This window comes from Trichosurus vulpecula, chromosome 2, assembly GCF_011100635.1.
Source record: "Trichosurus vulpecula isolate mTriVul1 chromosome 2, mTriVul1.pri, whole genome shotgun sequence".
NCBI classification, from domain to species: Eukaryota; Metazoa; Chordata; class Mammalia; order Diprotodontia; family Phalangeridae; genus Trichosurus; species Trichosurus vulpecula.
Window position 1 is genome coordinate 249,168,702 of NC_050574.1, and position 19,209 is coordinate 249,187,910.

Genomic DNA, 19,209 nt, shown 5'->3' on the forward strand with positions numbered 1-19,209 from the left:
GGTTCAATACGAGGCTCAGGGAGATGACGCAACCAGGTTTGAGGGAAGGTCACGTGAGAACAAAGAGGCCTCAGAGCCCGAAGGCTGGTAAGTTCCCTGCGCAGCTTGTGGTATAATCGAGGTGCTGGGCAGTGGGGTGCTCCGTTATAGGGGGTATAAGTGACGCTCTCAAACTTTTCTCCTAGGGAAATGTGGTGAGGTCGCAGCAGGGACCTCCGCGCTTCTAGACTATCCGGGAAAGAAGTGCCGCCGGCAGGACTCGCCCTCCTAACCTACCGCCCCTGGGTAAGTGGGGGTGGGGGTGGGGGTGGGGGTGCGCCAGTGGGGCGGGGGCGATTGGGCGGAGGTTGGACCTTTCGGGGTAAGTCGGCCTCTAGTTGCAGGGATGGAGGGTGGGGTCGGCGCCTGAGAGCCGAAATTGACAAAGGCTGTATAAAAAACCGAGGCCTCTAAATTAGTTTTGTTGATTTTCTAAGAAAGCAGTGGGGGGAGGGGAGGAAAGGTAATGTAGATTAATATGCGTCATCTACATCTGTGGGGTTTTTTTTCGCCCTGACTGCCCCAGGGGAAGAGATTGCTTCTTTTATTTGTGTTCCTGAACCCATTCCTTCCCCTTGCCCTTGTTTCCAGGCCCGTTGCACTCAGTTCTCTTTGGACTATTTTAGACCAATTCCTCTTAGAGGTGTGAACAAGCCTCCTTTCCCTTTCTTATTTCACTTTGTTGACAGACTTTTTGAGGTATCATTGCCTTCATTTCCTCCCTTGCCACAAAATGTGTAGCTGTCATCCAACTGACTGAAACTACTCCTGAGAGCAAAACGATCTTTGGGGGCAAAGGTCACCAGTCACTACCTAACGACCAAGTTCTGGCCCTCTCAATTCTCAATCGGTGACATTTAAGTAGCATTTGACATTAACAATCTCCTCTAGTGATGTGTGACCCTGCACTATCCTGGCCTTGCTGTCTCTTCAATTCTAGGTATTCCCAAAGGCTTTTAAGGCTACTCTTTTTACTTCTCCCTTTTCAAGAAATCATTTGTTACCAGTTTTTAACCTCATCAAAATAATTTGATGATTTCAAAATCTCTAGCCCTGGTGTTTTCACTTTGACTCTCAGTCTTTTATTCCAATCTGCCCTGACCAGCCTTCAATTCCTTCAGTTTACCTCTAACAAAGTAGTCTCCTTAAAACTAGTGCTTCTTAACTTTCCCACAGTTTCTATTAACAATACCATTATTCTGTTCAAAAAGACCTCTGGGCAGTGGTTTTTGTAAGTACATAGAGCCTATAACTGCACCAGGCATAAGCAGGTGTCAGTATTTTTTCATGCAGGGTTATATGTGGATTGGGAGAATTTCTCCAGAATTCTGGAGTATAACTTATCTGACAGGACAGTTTATAATTTCCTTTTATATCGCTTCATTGTGAATAGCATCAAAATTTGCAGATTGGTTGTTTTATTATTTTTTTACTACTCTTTGGCAGATCAAAACGATAGGCATTAGGCTTACTAGTTATTTCAAATTCAGTGCAATTATTATGAAAACATACTTCATCTTCTTTCTGTCTTTATTCCTTTAGAAAATTAACCTTCCATTTCTCACATTCCCAAAGATGTGAAGTGTAGAAATTGGATCCCATATTAGGACTCAAAAGAAAATAGGTGAAATACCAACAACATGGTTACACACAGCTATGTCTGTCTTTCAATAATATGCCCCTCTACACCTTTTCAGTCCAGACATGCAGGGTCAGCATTTTTACATGCTAAAGTTAGCCATTGCTCCAAGAATGTAACAACACCTAGATGATTATTTTTGGACTGAACTATAGAATACACCAGAAAGTACCTTCATTTTTTCATTGGGGATGGTAAGTGAAGGATTTGGGAGTCAAGGTTACACCCTCTATCCTTGACAAAAGTAACTTCACACTTGTAGAAGGGATGCAGGCTCACTAATGCACCATTTTAATAAAAGAGCGTGTCCACCAAAAATAGTTCTTTACACAGCTATTTAAATGTAGCTAGTGAAACATTAATTAGGTCTAAATGAGTATTGGAGGCTTAATCTTACTGCCATTGCCTACTTAGATTTGTTAGTAGAATGTACTATAAATTGGATTATTCTGATTTTGTAGATGGAAAACGGAAACAAAGAAGTTAAATAATTTACTTGGGCCTAGCATATGAGGGGAAAAAAGCCTATGCTGGTCTGCAACACTTTACTAACCTGATACAAATTGGAGGAGAGTGAGGCTGTCGACTTCTGCAACCTGCCTAGGGTGACTGAATCAGTGGCAGCAGTGGCGGTTTCCAGACCTTTCGGCCTGCAGATGGTAAGGGGATCTGACAACGGGTCAGAAGGAGATTTACAGGGGTCCCTTTGCTGGCACCAGGGGCAGGACTCTGTTGCATAGCCTATAGTTGGATCTGGGTAACAATCCTGGGTCTTAGTCCCAGTGCAAGGAAGAACACTAGCACAGCAGAACTTGTGGCCACAGGGGAGCAGGGATTCCGATCACAGTTCAAGGGCTGAAAAGTGTGTTTGGGTCATTTACAAACCAGTGCACAATACAGGAGAGTAATAAACACACCTCTCCCTAGATCATAACCACCTTGGAAGAGCCAAAAACTTACAGGTCTCCAGAATTACTTCTGAAAACAGCTGCACAAAAAACCTGAAGCTTGGAACAGTGCCCTCCCCATTTGGGAAGAAAGCCCCACTTTAGCATAGAGTTAAAAGTCAAGAAATAAAATTCCTGCATCCAGAACCTCCAAGAAAGATATGAATTGGTCTCAGGCCATGGAAGAATTCAGAAAAGATTTAAAAAATCAAATAAGAGAGGTAGAGGAAAGGTTGAGCAGAGAAATGAGAGTGATGCAAGAAAATCATGAAAAAAGAGTCAACAGCTTGGTAAAGGAGGTACAAAAAAATGCTGAAGAAAATAACATCTTAAAAAACACAATACGCCAAATGGCAAAAGAGGCACAAAAATACAGTGAAGAGAAGAATGCCTTAAAAAGCAGAATTGACCAACTGGAAAAGGAAGTACAAAAACTCACTGAAGAAATTAATTCCTTAAAGGTTAGAATTGGGCAAGTGGAAGCTAATGAATTCATGAGACATCAAGAAACAATCAAACAAAAGAATGAAAAAAATAAGAAAATGTGAAATATCTCATTGGAAAAACAACTGACCTGGAAAATAGATCCAGGAAAGACAAATTTAAGAATTATTGATCTACTTGAACTTCATAATCAAAAAAAGAGCCTAGACATTATCTTATAAGAAATTATCAAAGGAAAACTGCCCTGATATTCTAGAACCAGAGGGTAAAATAGAAATTGAAAGAATCTACCCATCACCTCCTGAAAGAGATCCCAAAATTAAAACTCCCAGGACTATTATAGCCAAATTCCAGACTTTTTAGATCAAAGAGAAAATGCTGCAAGCAGACAAAAAGAAACAATTCGAACATTGTGCAGTCATAATCAGGATAATACAAGATTTAGCAGCTTTTACATTAAAGGATTAGAGGGCTTGAAATATGATATTCTGGAGGGCAAAAGAGCTAGGATTACAACCAAGAATCACCTACCTAGTGAAACTAAGTATAATCCTTCAGGGGGCAAAATGGACATTCATGAGATAGAGGACTTCTAAGCATTTTTTGATGAAAAGACCAGAGCTGAATAGAAAATTTGACTTTCAAATAAAAGATGCAAAAGAAGCATATAAAGGCAACAGGGACTTCTCAAGGAGAGTGGGTGGGAAGGGAAGAAGGGAGAGAATTTGGAATCAAAGCTCTAAAAACATGTTAAAAAATTTGTTTTTGCATGCAACTAGGAAATAGGATATATAGGTAATGGGGTATAGAAAGCTATCTTGTCTTACAATAAAGTAAGGGGAAAAGGGATGGGAGCGGGAGTGGGGTAATGGAAGGGAGGGCAGACTGGGGAAAGGGGCAATGAGCAATACATGACATCTTGGGTGGGGTGGGGGGGAGGTTAGAGATGAGAAAATTTGTAACTCAAAATCTTGTGGAAATGAATGTTGAAAACTAAAAATAAATTAAAAAATAAAAATAAACATTGAAAAGTATCTTTACATGTAATTGGAAAAAACAAAATACCATTTACAAAAAAAAGTAAACAGGAAAGAGAAATCAAGGGATTTGACATGGTTAAACTGTTTCCTACATGGGAGTTTTTTTTTTTATTTTCTTTCTTTTATTAGAATTTTTTTTTCATGTTTTCCCCAAAGTTTTTATATAAAAACAAACAAAAAAAAAGAAAACCAGAAAAAAATCACCAGAAACTTCAAAGAATCTGGGGGAGGAAATTGGATCAAAGGTTGTCCTCTTTGCCCCCTGACCTCAGCCTAGGACAGAACACAGGATGGGAGAGGCTTCTCTGCTTTCCCACTGTCCTCTGAGATCCTAGGGAGGAGATGGGGAAATAGCCCCCACCTTGCGAGACCCTGTCCTGCAGATGGTGGCAACAGGAACAGCAAGGGACAGTCACAGTGGTCCAAAGGATGTTGAAGCTGGGGAGGAGTAAAGGTCAGGAGTGGGAGGGGATTAGGTGGGGTCACAGGAAGTAGTCAGCCACTGGCTTCTTGGAAGGGATTCCCCAGGTGTCCTGGGGTACACCTTCAAAGATGAAGTCTTTCTGGAGGTGCTCATCCAGCTCCAAGATGGCTGCCACATTTCTGCAGCGGTAGCAGTAGTTGGGTGCTGACCACACAGTGAACACAGTTTCACTGAAGTGCCACTTGTAGCCTTCCATCACAAGCTGGTGAGCCCAGAATATCATGTCAGTGTCATTGGCTGCACTGAACTGGGCCACCACATCACTGCCAAACAGGTAGGCAGCTCCTCGGGAATTCACACCCCAGTCTGTCGTGTCTTCAGGGAAAATATTTATAACTCCTAAAAATTTAAGGAGTATACATAGATAGAAAGCAGAGGTGAGTGTTGAATGTGAAGGTATGATTATCTTAAGTAGAGATTAGAAAGAAAAATGCACTGGGAGAAGGAGAAAGGGAGAGGTAGAATGGGATAAATTATCTGACATAAGAGAGGCCTGAGATTTTACAGTGGAGGGCAAAATAGGGGAAGTGGGGAGGGGAGCACACGAAGAATCTTACTCAGGTTTTTGGCTTAAAGAGTGAATAATATGCAGTTAAGTGTAGAAATCTCTCTTACCATACAGGAAAGTAGTGGGGGAAGAGGATAGGAGGGGTGTGTGTGTGTGTGTGTGTGTGTGTGAGAGAGAGAGAGAGAGAGAAAGAAAGAGATAGCTCACTGGAGAGCTGATAGGAGGGCAGTTTGGGGAAGGTAAAAGTCAGAAGCAAAACACTTGAGAATGGACAGAGTGAAAGGAGAGAGGAGTAGGATAAACAGGGGAAACAGGCTGGGATCACTACATAATTGGTAGTTTACTGTGAAAAAAACTTAGTTTCTCTGATAAAAACTTCACTTTTCAAACAAAGAAAACTGAGGTCAAATTATAGAAATAAGAAGCAATTCCTCAACTGATAATGGTCAAAGGATAGGAACAAGCAGTTTTCAGAGGTAACCAAACCTGTCTATAGTCATATGAAAAAAATGTTCTGAATGACTATTGATGAGAGAAATGCAAATTAAAACAACTCTGAGCTAGTGCCTCACAATTGTTGGCCTCACATAAGAGGAAAACGACAAATGTTGGAGGAGATGTGGAACCAACAATTGGTGACCAGTCTGGAACCTTGACTGAACAATACCACTAATTCTGTATCCCAAAGAGATACAAAGCAAAAAGGAAAAGGACTTAGATATACAAAAATACAGCAGCTCTTTCTGTGATGGCAAAGAATTGGAAATTGAGGGGATATCCATTAATTGAGGAATGGTTGAACAAGTTGTATATGATTGTGATGGAATATTATTGTACTTTAAGAAATGATGAGCAGGATGTGCTTAGAAAAACATGAAAAGATTTACATGAACTGATACAAAGTGAAATGAGCAGAACCAGGACAACACTGTACACAGTAACAGTGATATTGTATGATGATCTACTATGAATAACTTAGCTATTCTCAGCAATAATGATCCAAGACGATTCTGTAGGACTTATGCTGTCCATCTGCAGAGAAAGAACTGGTAGAACTTTAATACAGATCAGATACTTTTTCTGTGTGTGTGTGTGTTTTCTTTTACAGATTGACTTACATGGAAATTTATTTTACATGACTACACATGTATAACCCATGTCAAACTGTGTGTGTTCTCAATGAGGTGGGGTGGGGAGGGAGAGAGAACTTGGAACTCAAAATTTGAAAAAAAAAAAAAGTTAAAATTGTTTTTATGTGTAATTTGGAAAAAGCAAAATATTAAATAAGATTTAAAAAAAAAAGTGTCACAAATGACAAAGCAGCGAATCCACATCCAAAATTGGGTTGTAAACAAAAGTAGTTAATAATAGACCCATAACAAGTAATTTTAAAACACATTCCTAAGCTTTGAGAGCAAAATAAGAGACCTATTATGTGACATTTCATTAACTATGATTGTACAGCTCAGAAAACCTTTACCATGACTCGATATCGTACACTTTTATTTTAGGTAATTTAAAGTGATGGGTAATCCTTGCTGCTACTCCCCTTCACTGGCACAGATGAAGGACATAGACATCTAAAACTATCTTCTTGCCTACAGTTCCATCAATAGACACCCAATCCATTATTAATCTTTTGCCATTTCATTTGAACATTGTTTGCAAGTGTAAAATGAGGACAACTTTAAAGTGACTCTCTGACTCTAAAACTCTGTGATGTCTATGAATTTTTTTAGCATGCACTGTGTAGCAGACCTTTCTGTCTTTAATGCCATGTACTACATCTTGGCCATATGGTACATAAAGGCTATGAAGGTGGGTAAGGAGATTTTCTAAGTAAGACATACTTTTTGAAAGAAATTCCCTAAGGAAGGTAAGAAAGATTCTGATATAAATTGTATGACTCAAAATCATAAAACTGATTTAAAATAAACTAGGAGAGACTACCATAAGGGTTATTTTAGGAAAAGTTGACAATTTTTACATCTTTTGAAATAATCTTACATTCTTTTTTTTAAAAAAAATCTATTTATTGAAGAAAAACACCCATTTTCTTAGTGTTTTGAAATGTGGGAAAAAGACAAAAACATATAAAGTCAATTACACAATTGATTTCCATACTCAAGACTATCAATGTAAAACAATGATCTCCCCAAAACGACAGTTTGAAGATAGTATGGCTTTATTAGAATAAACTGATTTTTAAGTAGTCTGAAACTACTTTATATAATTAATTTTAGTTTATTTCCCCAAAACCATTGAATTTTGGAATGTTTAATTTTTCAATAATTCATTTTCTGATGTTCATAATAGCTAATTATCGTTAACAAAAAAGTGTTGAGGAAACCTAAATTAAGGAATTATGTGTATCAATTAGGGCCAGGAACTACAAACTCCTAATTCAAAGAACAGTCTAGCAATTGACTTAAAATGACAACTTTAAGTTTACTTCTTTGAACACTTAAATTGATACCCATCTTGAATGTAGTTAATAGATAAAGTGGAGATGGAGAAAAGAACTATAAAGGGAAAGTATACTCCTTTACTGCAAAGCTACAAAAAAAGAGACCCAGTGTTTAGTAGCTTACTTTGTACCATGGCTGAAGTAAGTTATCTTTTTACTAGACAACTAATTTCCTTATATTTATAGCTGTCTAATATTTAACTTTCCTTTTCCAGATAAGAGAGTTTAACCATTAAATGGTTCAACTTGATAATCAGAGAATTACACATTATGCTTCAGACTGCCTGGAATCAAATTAGTTTTTTCCAAAAATGATCAGCAGCCCTCTAAGAAACAAAAAATCCCAGCAGAACTTTGCTTTGCCCAAAATTAATGTCTGAAGACTCACTAGAAAGCTGTAGGAAGCCACACTGACACCTATTAATGAGGCTTGAAAGTACATCACCAGGACACATCTGTCCCCTGATACATCCAGAATTGACCAGGTCTAGACATAAGACAGTAAACCAGCACAAACAAAGCATACATTTATACAACAAAAAAAGAGCTGGCTGTCTTAGGAATAGGACATTTGACCTTTGTACAAGATGATTCTGCTCCACATATAAATGTACTTCAACTTGACTGTGTCTGACTGGATAATTCTTCCTACAGTGCCCTTTCATTAAACTAAGCTACTCCTATCCTCAAGACTCCTGTGTCAATGTGCAGAGCTTTTTCTGCTCTCACCACACTGTCAATCATTTGTGAGCGGGGCCTGCCCTGCTCTCCTGGAAAACTTCTGCAGAAATTTAGCAGACATGTTAAATACTTAGAGGCATCTCTTAAAAATCTGCTTTTCCAAATAGCATACAAATAAGTATTAGACCTTGAATGTAAAAACTTCCCATTGCACATTACAATGTAAATGGCATAGCATGCTACCTATTCCTTCCTCATAGAAAAAGCAGTAGCCACAAAGTTTTGGTCAGAATGGTTGTTTCACATTTTCAGTTTAGTACTTATTAATACCAAAGATCCGAACACCATGCAGTTGTGGCATTTTGGGAATTAGCACACTCAGGAGAGAAGCTGTGTTTAAGATGAAGTGTGTAGGATCATACTTGGTGTAGAAACTTGCCAGAAAATATCTGTGGAAACAAAAACAGGTAAGGGCTTTTTAAAAAAATAAGTTATTTACAAGGTTTTTTAACATGCAAAATAGAGGAAACTGCACTGAAATAAAGTTTTTAAAAGTATTTATGTTCAAGTAAAGCGCAGGTACTTTCCTAGAACAAAAGAAGAAAACAGTAAGATAAAAGAATACTTTAGCAAAGTTTTGATGATTTAGATGAAAAATGTAACTTCTAGATTTAATATATTCAGTGGTTACAAACAACATTTGTTTAGCTAAGTTATGTTAATGGATGTTTACAGTGTCTTAAAAGAAAACAAAAACATTGCTTTTTGGATGTTCCCATCTGACGACTGGTATCGTAGCCAAACGAGTTCATAACCAGTTAAAACAGGAAAACTGGAAAACACTTACAAATTCCAGCTGTTTTGCTTAAATCTAAACATTTGGATTCAAATGACAAACCTTGGTTTTTGTGAAATTAAAAAAAAAATGCTGCTAATACCACCTACTACTAGGTACATATGTTAGAATGGAAGCCTAACTGGCTGCAAAAAGTGTTCGGACACAAAAAAGGCAGAAAATAACATGTTCTGTCCCCCTGCAATTATAACTGGGAAGGTAGCTTCTTGTGTGGATAGATAATTTCTTATCTATTCAGGGGGGTAAACACAAAATGTATTGTTAACATCCTTCTCTCTAACCCACTGCCCTCATTCTTAAATTCTGCCTTAGGAACTAGTCTTGAAAGCAAATAAGTATCCAAGTACACAGCTATAGCTAAGCAATCACTCAGTTTGCTATCCACAGTATTTTTAGAACTATCTGGATGAAAGAAAGTAGACAGTTAATTGATGCAAGCAATTATTTACATACATGATACAATGCAACAAGAACAGTAGAACACACCACAAAAGACACTGAGGTGAAGATATTTAAGAATATTATAGAAGAGAATGCCAAAAATCTGTGTCATGATTGATGAAGCATCTATAATTTCTAAGAAAGGACTATAGTGACTTCTCTCCAGTGCACAGTTCAATCAGCTCCTAGAAAGGTAGTATTATTTGTTGCTTTAAGATAACTGTTGTCAACCACAGCAGAGTTTGTTTTCGGTACATTACTGTCTACACATTAAATAATTGTGTTTTAAATAATGAATATTTAAAAGCAAATTTAAACTTGCATTTTGTTCTGATGTTAAAGACTAGAATAACTATAAAGCTGTTAGAAAATTTTCCTAAAATTTATCATTTGGCACTGTTTAAATCAACAGTACTTTTATCACTTGATGATTCAATATCTGAAACACAACAAATTAATCATTTAAAAATATTTCTGGATAAAACTTACTCTACTTATCACAAATCTAACAAAGAAAATCAGACCAAGTTAGCAACTATAGGTAAAGAACTTGAACTTATTAAAATTGGTTATTAGTACTGGAAATACTATGTGATTTTACAAGATGATACTGCTGGATAACGAATGCACCCATCCTTTGAAGGTTACATATGCATATTTTGTTTTTCTTATTCTGGTTTGGTAAAGGGACTAATGTTAACTTCTTGCAAGACCTTGCTTTAATGATTGATAGTCTTAAAGAATTTTCATTACTTTCAACTGCACTGCAGTCAAGATCAATTAACATTCAGAAAACACAAAAATTAAACAACATGAGAGCTTTGGAAAACTTAAAGATTGGAATTGGAAAGCATTAATCTCCAGTTAAAAATCTGATTAAGTCAGATCAGTTTAAAGACATTCTATTTAATAAAAATAATTTTAATGCTCTTCCTCAGAGTAGTTACCGAAAAATATCATTGAACACATGAACTTACATATTTTATCGGAGAGGAACAATGAAAGCATTTTAATTTATTGGAGCCATATAGTTGGCCTTATGAAGAAGGGGAATAGACATGTTTTTAAAAACTACAGCATTTAAATAAAAATTTGTAACATGAAATTGATTTACAATTTTTGTAAATAATGTAGATCAAACAATGTTCTAAATTCCTGTAAGTATATAAAAAGCAAAAAAGATACATATAACACTGTTGAAATCAGGAGTGCTAAAGCTGAAAGAGGTTTCAGGTTAATGAATATAATTTATATGAGGGTGAGAAAATAGTTTAATAGTAGATCACATATCAGATTAAATGACAACAAATTCCTTAGGAAAAGAGTGGATTGGAATGCAAATCCTTAAGTCAAATCATGGTTAAACTACAACCTTAGATTGGCTATGAATAAGAGTTTGGCAAGAGTCTATGAAAGTATTCAGGAATCAATTGACTATATGGAATTTATAATAAAGAGTACTATATATTATTTAAAAGTTGGATACTACACATCCTTTGTATCAGTACAATCTGTAATACCTTACATAGGCATATCTATATTATTTGTAATACTTTACATACACACTTTTCTAGAGAGCTAGCTGTTAAACCCTTACTAGTACACCACCTCTCATTCTGCAATTTAAACCCATTCTTCTCACTTGATACCTTCCTATACAAGAAGACCATTATTTTTGTTCCTCCTCTTGCCCTTCTTTCATGCTATACAAAACAGGACACTATTTATATTTGTGTTAACAATACTTCTGTGCATATGATAATCTTATACATCAGTAGTTATTAATCTTTTTGGAGCGCTAACATTCTGTCATTTCACATTGTATTTTTGAAAGGTGTTAGCCTGCTAATATAGAAAACTGTAAAAACCTGGGGCAATGTAAAAAAAAGTGACAAATCCTACTGCCTCACATGGAAAGCACTATGGTATGACAGAAAAGGTGATGGACTGGGAATCAAAAACCTTAGGCTCACTACTAATTAGCTGTAATACTCTAGACAAGTCTCAATTTCCCTGACCCTCAAATTTCTTCATGTAGAAAATGTGGAAGAAACGCTTTGGAAAATGTAATGAACAGTAATAATAATAATAATAATATATGATAAAAATAAAAAAGATGGTTTCACAATAGATTTTATTATTTTTTTTTGGAGGGGGGAAGGCAGGGCAATTGGGGTTAAGTGACTTGCCCAAAGTCACACAGCTCGTACGTGTGTCAAGTGTCTGAGGCCGCATTTGAACTCCGGTCCTCCTGACTCAAGGGCCGATGCTCTACTCACTGCGCCACCTAGCTGCCCCTAAACACTTATAGCACAAATAAATTTTTAAAAATTTTGGGGTTTTGTATATTATTAGAACATAGGTATGCAATCCTTGCCTTATTGTTGTGTGCATCCATACAATATTAAGGTCATTATTTCCTTGAGGGAAAATATCAGAGAAGACTAAAAGTAACAATTTTCTTTTTGTACAAAGCACTATGATATATATATCTTAGGTAGAAAGGGAGCTATATAATAGGAATGTGTTCCCACAAATCATGAAGCGTTACTTTCTGGTCTCCAAATCCTAACCATTTTGGGGGTCCAAGTTCAAGCCTTGTCTCCTAAATGAAGCCTTACTCTCAACTAATCTAGCTCACAATTATCTTTCTTCTAATTTCATACTTAAAGACAACACAGACCATACCATTTGGTAATGTTATCATTAACATTTACCGAAAGCCTACTAAGTATTAGGCCATATGGTACAACAGAAATGCAAAGAGGATGTAAAAGGTATGGCTTCAAGGGATTTAGAATCAAGTTGGGGAAAAAAGATACGGTACAAAACCCACAATGCAGCAAAGGCTCAAGAAGAAAACCAAACTAATGAGATCAAAAATCTCCAGTACTGAAGAAGCCAGTGCACATTGTTGAACGATATAGGAAGGTGTAATAGTAAGTTAGAAGAGAGTGTAACCACTGAACGCTGAGCTCGTAGAATCATGCCTTTAGCACTGTCAGGAACCTCAGAAGTCAAGAGTACAACTCCCTCATTTTACAGATAAAGAAACTGAGGTACAGGGAGGTTAGACAACTTGCCCAGGGTCACTGAGTATATGAAGGAGGAGGCCAAAGTTTAATCTACTATACCACCTATGTATTAGCAAAGGCAAGGCCTTAAAGGAAGCATATATTTTACATATGTAAAGAAAAGAACTCATTCTCTCTTTCCTTTGAGTTCTCCTAGGCATATCTCCTAGATATTTTGGGTTCAGTTCCAGACCACCACGATAAAGTGAATAGTGCAATAAAGTGAGCCACATGAATATTCTGGTTTCCCAGTGCATATAAAAGCTATTTACACTATACTGTAGTTTATTAAGTGTGCAGTAGTAGTATGTCTAAAAATGTACATATTTTAATTAAAAAATATTTTACTGCTAAATATGCTATCATTTGAGCCTTCATTGAGTTGTAATCTTTTTGCTGGTGGAAGGTTTTGCCTCAATGTTGATGACTGCTGACTGAGCCGGGTAGTGATTGATGAAGATTGAGGTGGCTGTGGCAACTTCTTAAATTAAAACAATGAAGCTTGCCCACTTGAACACTTAAGAGGCCCTTGTAGGATTATTAACTGGCCTAATTTCAACACTGTTGCGTGTCAGGGAATAAAGGAGGCCAAAGGAGGAGAGAAACAGGAAACAGGATATCTGTGGAACCGTCAGAATACACTCAACATTTATTGATTAAGTTTGCCAACTTAGATGAGTGCAGTTCATGGTGGCCCAAACCAATTACAACAATAACATCAAGGATCACATATCACCATAACTGATAAAACAATAACGAAAAAGTTTGAAAAATAACCAAAATGTGAAACAAAGACACATTGTGAGTGCATGTTGTTGGAAAAATGGTGCCAACAGACTTGGCTCAATGTAGGGCTGACACAAATCTTCAATTTGTAAAAAAAAAAAAACAAAAAACAAAAAACAAAACCAAAATATATCTTCAAAGTGCAGTAAAGTGAAACACAGTAAAATGAGGTATGCCTGTACGCATTTTTGTATACTTGAGGAAACATGAAAGCAAATTCTAGTAGAAAAAATACCACACTTGGAATCGGGAGGTCTGAACTGCAAACTCTCCCTCTAACCTTTACTAGCTGTGTGGTCATAAACCAATCATTTCACCTCTGAGCTGATTTCTCGTCTATAAGATGGATGTAATATACTGGTATACCTCAAAGAGTTCTAATGGAGAGAGTGCCCTGTAAACATGAAAAAACTAGAATAATTGTTCTATGTCCTACTTCCCTAACCCTATTGGGGGCCTCCTGAGGGCAGACACCACGTTTTATATCTCTGATACCCCAAAGAGGCTAGCAATGTGCCCTCAATAAGGTAGATGCTCAAAAAAAAAAGATGCTGGTTCAATTTCACACAGGATGAATGGCATGGAAAAAAAAGAATAGAGAAAACATGATGAAAAAATGCCAAGTTCACCAATTTGGCTAGAGCAGAGATTTTGTGAAGAGGAGCAATAGCGTGACAAGGTAAAAGAGGAGTCCGTTGTGGAGGACCTTACATGTCAAGCTAAAGAGCACAGATTCTATTTCATAAAAAATGAATCTGTGCCTCAAGGCATTGCCAGTTTCTAATCAGTGGTGGATAAAAGCAAACAAATATTTTAGGAAGATTAATGGGAGGCAGGATGTGGGATATTCCCACTGTCTTATATTTGTATATTTCCTGTGTATTTGTTCTGACCCCTCTCTTCAAACGAGAACATGTCTTACACTTTTCTCATATCCCTTCCAGTGCTTGGCACTGTTCTCCTAGGATGCTCTCTCAATGCTTGCTACTATAGAATGGTATCATCACCCACCTATTGAAATAAAGGTTCTTATAATATTCCCATACCTACAATACTTCAAAAAACAATTTTAGAATAATTCTTCCCTATTCACATTTTCCTAAACCCTGAGTTATTCCTACTCACAGAATTATTGGAGAAATTGTGAAGAACTTCCGTGAAGAAGTAAACTGCACTCCATAGTCCAGTTGTTCCCAGTGAGTTAGCAGTCTGGCTTTACCCTGGTCAGGGGTTTCAAAAGGTGTTCCTTTTACGGCATGTAAAAATACATACATTCCCTAGAAAATAAAAAAGATGTATCACCAAAAAACAACTTAATATTTGTACTTATTAGCTTGAAAGAATGCAAAGAGTCTGTATACATGCCTGTGTATTAACAATTTGAATTTTAAACTTTCATTATTATTGGAATGTCAAGGCCAATCTGATGATAAGCCATCAGTGATGCAAAAATAGTACCAAGAAAAAAACCATTACCTGTTTCCTCTTCTGTTGTTGAACCAATTATCAATCAACAAAATTTATCATGTACCTATTAGTACTAGGCACTGTGGTGAAGATATCAAGATAAAAGGCCCATGAAGCTTATACTCTACAACTAAAATATTAAAGCTTGGAGTAGAATACACAGAATTTCTAACTTCTTTCCACATTTGGTATGCAGGTAGTAAGAAATGTAAGAATGCATTTTTAGCGATTGACTTTCCACCAAAGTACCAGATTTGAAGAACTGATGGTGTTTTTATGCTGAGCCAAATTTTTCTTTAAAAATATTTTTTCCTAGTTACATGTAAAGATAATTTTTACATTCATTTTTAACAAATTCTGAATTCCAAATGTTTTTTCTCCCTCTTTCACCTCCCCCCTCCCTGAGAAAGTAAGCAATTTGTAGGTTACACATGTTCAATCATGCAATACATATTACCTTATTAGTCGTGTTGTGAAAGACAGACCCAAATGAAAAAAAAAAAAAACCCGAAGTGAAAAACAGTATGCTTTGATCTGTATTCAGACTCCATTAGTTCTTTCTCTGGGGGTAGATAGAATTTTTTTATCCTGAGTCCTTTGGAATTGTCTTGAGCTAAATTTATTCTTAAAAAAATAAGTTGCATGTACAAATCTCCAATGTAAAAACAAAACAAAAAGGTTCAAATGCTTTTAAGAGAGACTTCTTTTAGGCTAAGTTGAAATACCCTCCTCTAAAACAAAAATAAATAGCCAGAGGTAATGTCATGTTTTTTTCTTCATAACATTACACCATCACATGTTTTTCCAACTAAAAACTTCAGTAATCAAGATTGTTTGGGGTTAAATTAATTATAAATTAGTTTTTGCAAAAAGTTAATTTACTATGTTTCAATAATATCTGGATCTCATACTATATAGCTAATATTGACTTTACCACAAAACTATTTCACAATTATATAATGCTTCATAGTTAGGAAGTGCTTGCTTTACATACATCATTTCATTTGATCCTTGACTTCTAACCCTATGACATTAGTAGTTTAATCTTATGGCCTATTCCCATTTTAGAGATGAGATGACTGAGTAGCTAGCACTGAATAAAATTTTCTGGTTGCAAGTCTGACACATACTTTGCTTACAAATACATTGGTAAAAGGACTTTAAATGACAGAGAAACTACCTCTTCTTTTACTTAGTTTTGAGAAAATAAAAAAAATTCAGTTTGAGGTAAGTTAGTATGCCTGTTTATGTACTTTTTTTAAATATGTGCCAGCAAAACACGCTAAAAAACTTAAACTAAATAACAGCCTTTACCTCCAAAAAGCAATTCCAATTTTTGCTTATGCTGATTAAGCAATTCAAAGGGACTTGATGTCCAGCTGAGACTAAAGGAACAACTTCATGACTCATTTTAAACAGTGGTTAGTAGGTGTGGTCTTGAAGAAACTGGCAAAAAGACAGAAGCTGTCTCAGAATGAGTGATATGTACTTTTTCTGGAAGCCCTCTGTTTGCTGCAATTAACTTTTCAAAACTCCTTTACATTGCATTCTAAACACAAAGACACAACTGTACCTGAAGATTATGTTATATACACAAGTATAAAGTGTTTCATTAGTGTAAACCTTTAAGAGTATTTATATTAACTCTATTATTTACCCAAGTCCCCTACTTGAAGACATTGATTCATAATTACTTAAAAACGAATAGGACAAGTACATTCCACAGCTCTAGTAACAGAGACCTTGGGTACCAAAGGAACAAATGGCAGAATATGAGGTACACTGTATTAAGGTTCAGTAAGTAATGATTACATTTACTCTTTGAGCTAAGCTAATTCATTTGTATTGATGATTCTAATAGTAAGCTTTAATACTGAATAAAAAAATAATTGCTGGAAATTTGCAGTGTATGGTATGAAGATTCAAACTGAACTAAAAAATAAAGGTAAAAAACAGTGCCAGTTCCCCTATGTTTAAGAAATTGAGTACACTCTGGCTTAAATGTGTATAATTGGTTTAAAAGTCTTTAGAAGTAAACTTTAATCTACAAATTGGTTGGCCTGGGATCACTATGCCAGAGGCAGGTTAGAAGTGTCTTGTTATAAGGCCATTATCATAGGTTAGATGCAAATTCAGTTAATTTACCTTGCTGCATTGTCAAACTGTGTTCCTCACCTACGTTAGCCACATTACATATGAGGGCTGCGGGTTGCAAGAGGGACCGGGTTACAGTGTATAAAACGATCAGCACAAATCCATTACCATTACATTTGCCACTGGGCTTTCATTTATGAAAGATTATACAACAGTTTATTTTTGACTGTTATTTTTCTAGCTTATTCTTAAATTTTACTACTCCAAATTCTCTATATGAATAGCTTACACCAGTATAATTTATAAAATACAAATATTTTCAAGTTTCCTGATTACTTTAAACTTCACTTTTGTTTTTACCCTCTAATATAAGCCCTTATTTAGCAAAATATTTTATAATCACGCAAAGTTTCTTACCAGATTATGTATAATATTTGTTAAGTCCAAGCAACAGGAACACTGAAGAAGGGAATGCTGAGTAAGACAATATGAAGCAACCAACTCCCAATGCACTATTGTCAGCCACATACCGCGACTGTTCATTACCCTGGTGTTTGGATTCACCTCACTGTGAGCAACTCCAACATTCATTTTTGCTCTGCAGGGAAGCAAAGAAATGAAACAAAACTGATGTCATTGAAAAGATGAAGAAATTCTTTAAAAATAACCCTATTGAAAAACTAGGAAAGAAATGAAGTTACTGCCAATTAATCTGTTGTTTCAAAGTAGGGGGAAAATAGCAGAAAATACTTAGCATATGCAGATACTGATAATTTCTGTAGAGAACCTTTTAAAGTCTCCAAACTCAAATCCTTCTGAAAGCCTCCTCCCAAGATTTCTTAGATGACAATTAGAATAGAAAATGTGGATGAATTTTCCTGATGTGCCAAATGGAGAAAAATGTTTTCAAAATAAGAAATAACAGTGGGCAAATTACATTTTTCAAAGTGTTTAAGTCTTGAAACACCAATGCTATTCAGAAAAGTTTCACCAAAAAAATCAGAAGACAGGGAGGGAAAATTTTTGTTAGTTTTGTGGTAAAGTCAAATTTACTTGAAAAACATAAGTTCCTGCATCCCACAAATATTTACTGCTTCTAAATATTTAGTAAGGTCAAAAAAACATGTCCTTCTTTTGTTCTCTCAGGGAGAGGGGAAGGGGGGAAATAAAGGAATAAATGATCACCTTTCTCAGAATGCCTGTTTTTAAAAACAAGAAAAAAAAACATCCTTTGGTACTGGTTAACAGGAATACCTCATTTATAACCTGAATAGTCTTTCAGTAGTCCAAGAATGGAAAGAATAAAAAAAAGGAGAGTAGGGCTGATTTAACAAGACAACATCTTTGCTACAGTGTTGACACACACATTTCCTATTATCCCAGCGCTTTGAAAAATTGGTTAACTTACTGAATCATAGAATCTCAGAGTGAGAAGGGACCCAGAAGGCACATAGTCCAACCTGTATCTGACCAGGACACCTCTACAACATATTCAAGTGGTCATGCAGCCTTTGCCTGAAGAACCTCCAGAAGGGAGTTATCTCCTGACGGGAAGACGTCAGCAACATGCATCTTGATATTGTTGCGGCTAAAGGTAGTTTACAAAGGGAGTAAGGGACATTCCCTGCAACCCAACTATTGGAAATCTTGCCCTCCCTAAATGCCATCCTGTAAAATCTGCACTTTTCACTCCTACCAGGATGAGAAAACCTCCCCGAAAGCCCAGAAAAGGAAATCTCTCGCGTTACTCCGGTCAGCCTGAGGGCTACGCAGGGAAAAAGATTAAAGGTCAAGGGTCGAAGGGCCCCCAGCGGGTCTCCGGAGAGCCTCGAGGAACTGGTCCTGCGGGAAGTGGGAGCTGGGGTGCGGGGGAGGGATCGTGAGGTCCATGGAAGCCCGGTCCAGGGAGGATCCTTTCCTCTCCCAGCCTGCGATACCCTCAGTGTCCAGGGACCAGCGCGGGGACGCGGCTCGAGACCGTCACGGAGGGCGGCGGGGCTCCGGGGCCTGTCTAGAGCTTCCCCCGCCCCAGGCTGGATGTCTTCCTGGCCCACCTCCTCCCAACCCGGCCCGTGAGAACGTACCTCAAAACGGGCACCAAGCGGGGGGAGGAAACAGTGAGCTGCACCCGTCGTTCGGGAACCCACCGAAGCACTCCGGCCCCGGCCAGACGCCGGCTGGCTCCCGGAGCCAGAGCCCTGCTTTTCCCTCCGGCTAGAGCGTCCCCTGCGGAAGCCCTAGG

General features: G+C 37.1%; 1 protein-coding gene and 1 long non-coding RNA gene across 2 annotated transcripts; one reads left to right on the forward strand and one right to left on the reverse strand.

Moving 5' to 3' along the window:
• Positions 1–36: 36 nt before the first annotated feature.
• LOC118838309 lies at positions 37–2,769 on the forward strand. The gene is made up of 3 exons (XR_005009593.1): positions 37–87; positions 186–285; positions 2,140–2,769. It is a non-coding gene; the product is annotated as an uncharacterized LOC118838309 (long non-coding RNA).
• Positions 2,770–7,026: 4,257 nt separating this feature from the next.
• On the reverse strand, positions 7,027–19,199 carry ORMDL1 (ORMDL sphingolipid biosynthesis regulator 1). The gene is given in 6 exon segments (XM_036746601.1): positions 7,027–8,698; positions 14,532–14,683; positions 17,385–17,407; positions 17,410–17,479; positions 17,481–17,565; positions 19,052–19,199. Coding segments are annotated over 5 exon segments (459 nt in total). The 5' UTR covers positions 17,559–17,565; positions 19,052–19,199; the 3' UTR covers positions 7,027–8,562.
• Positions 19,200–19,209: the final 10 nt, after the last annotated feature.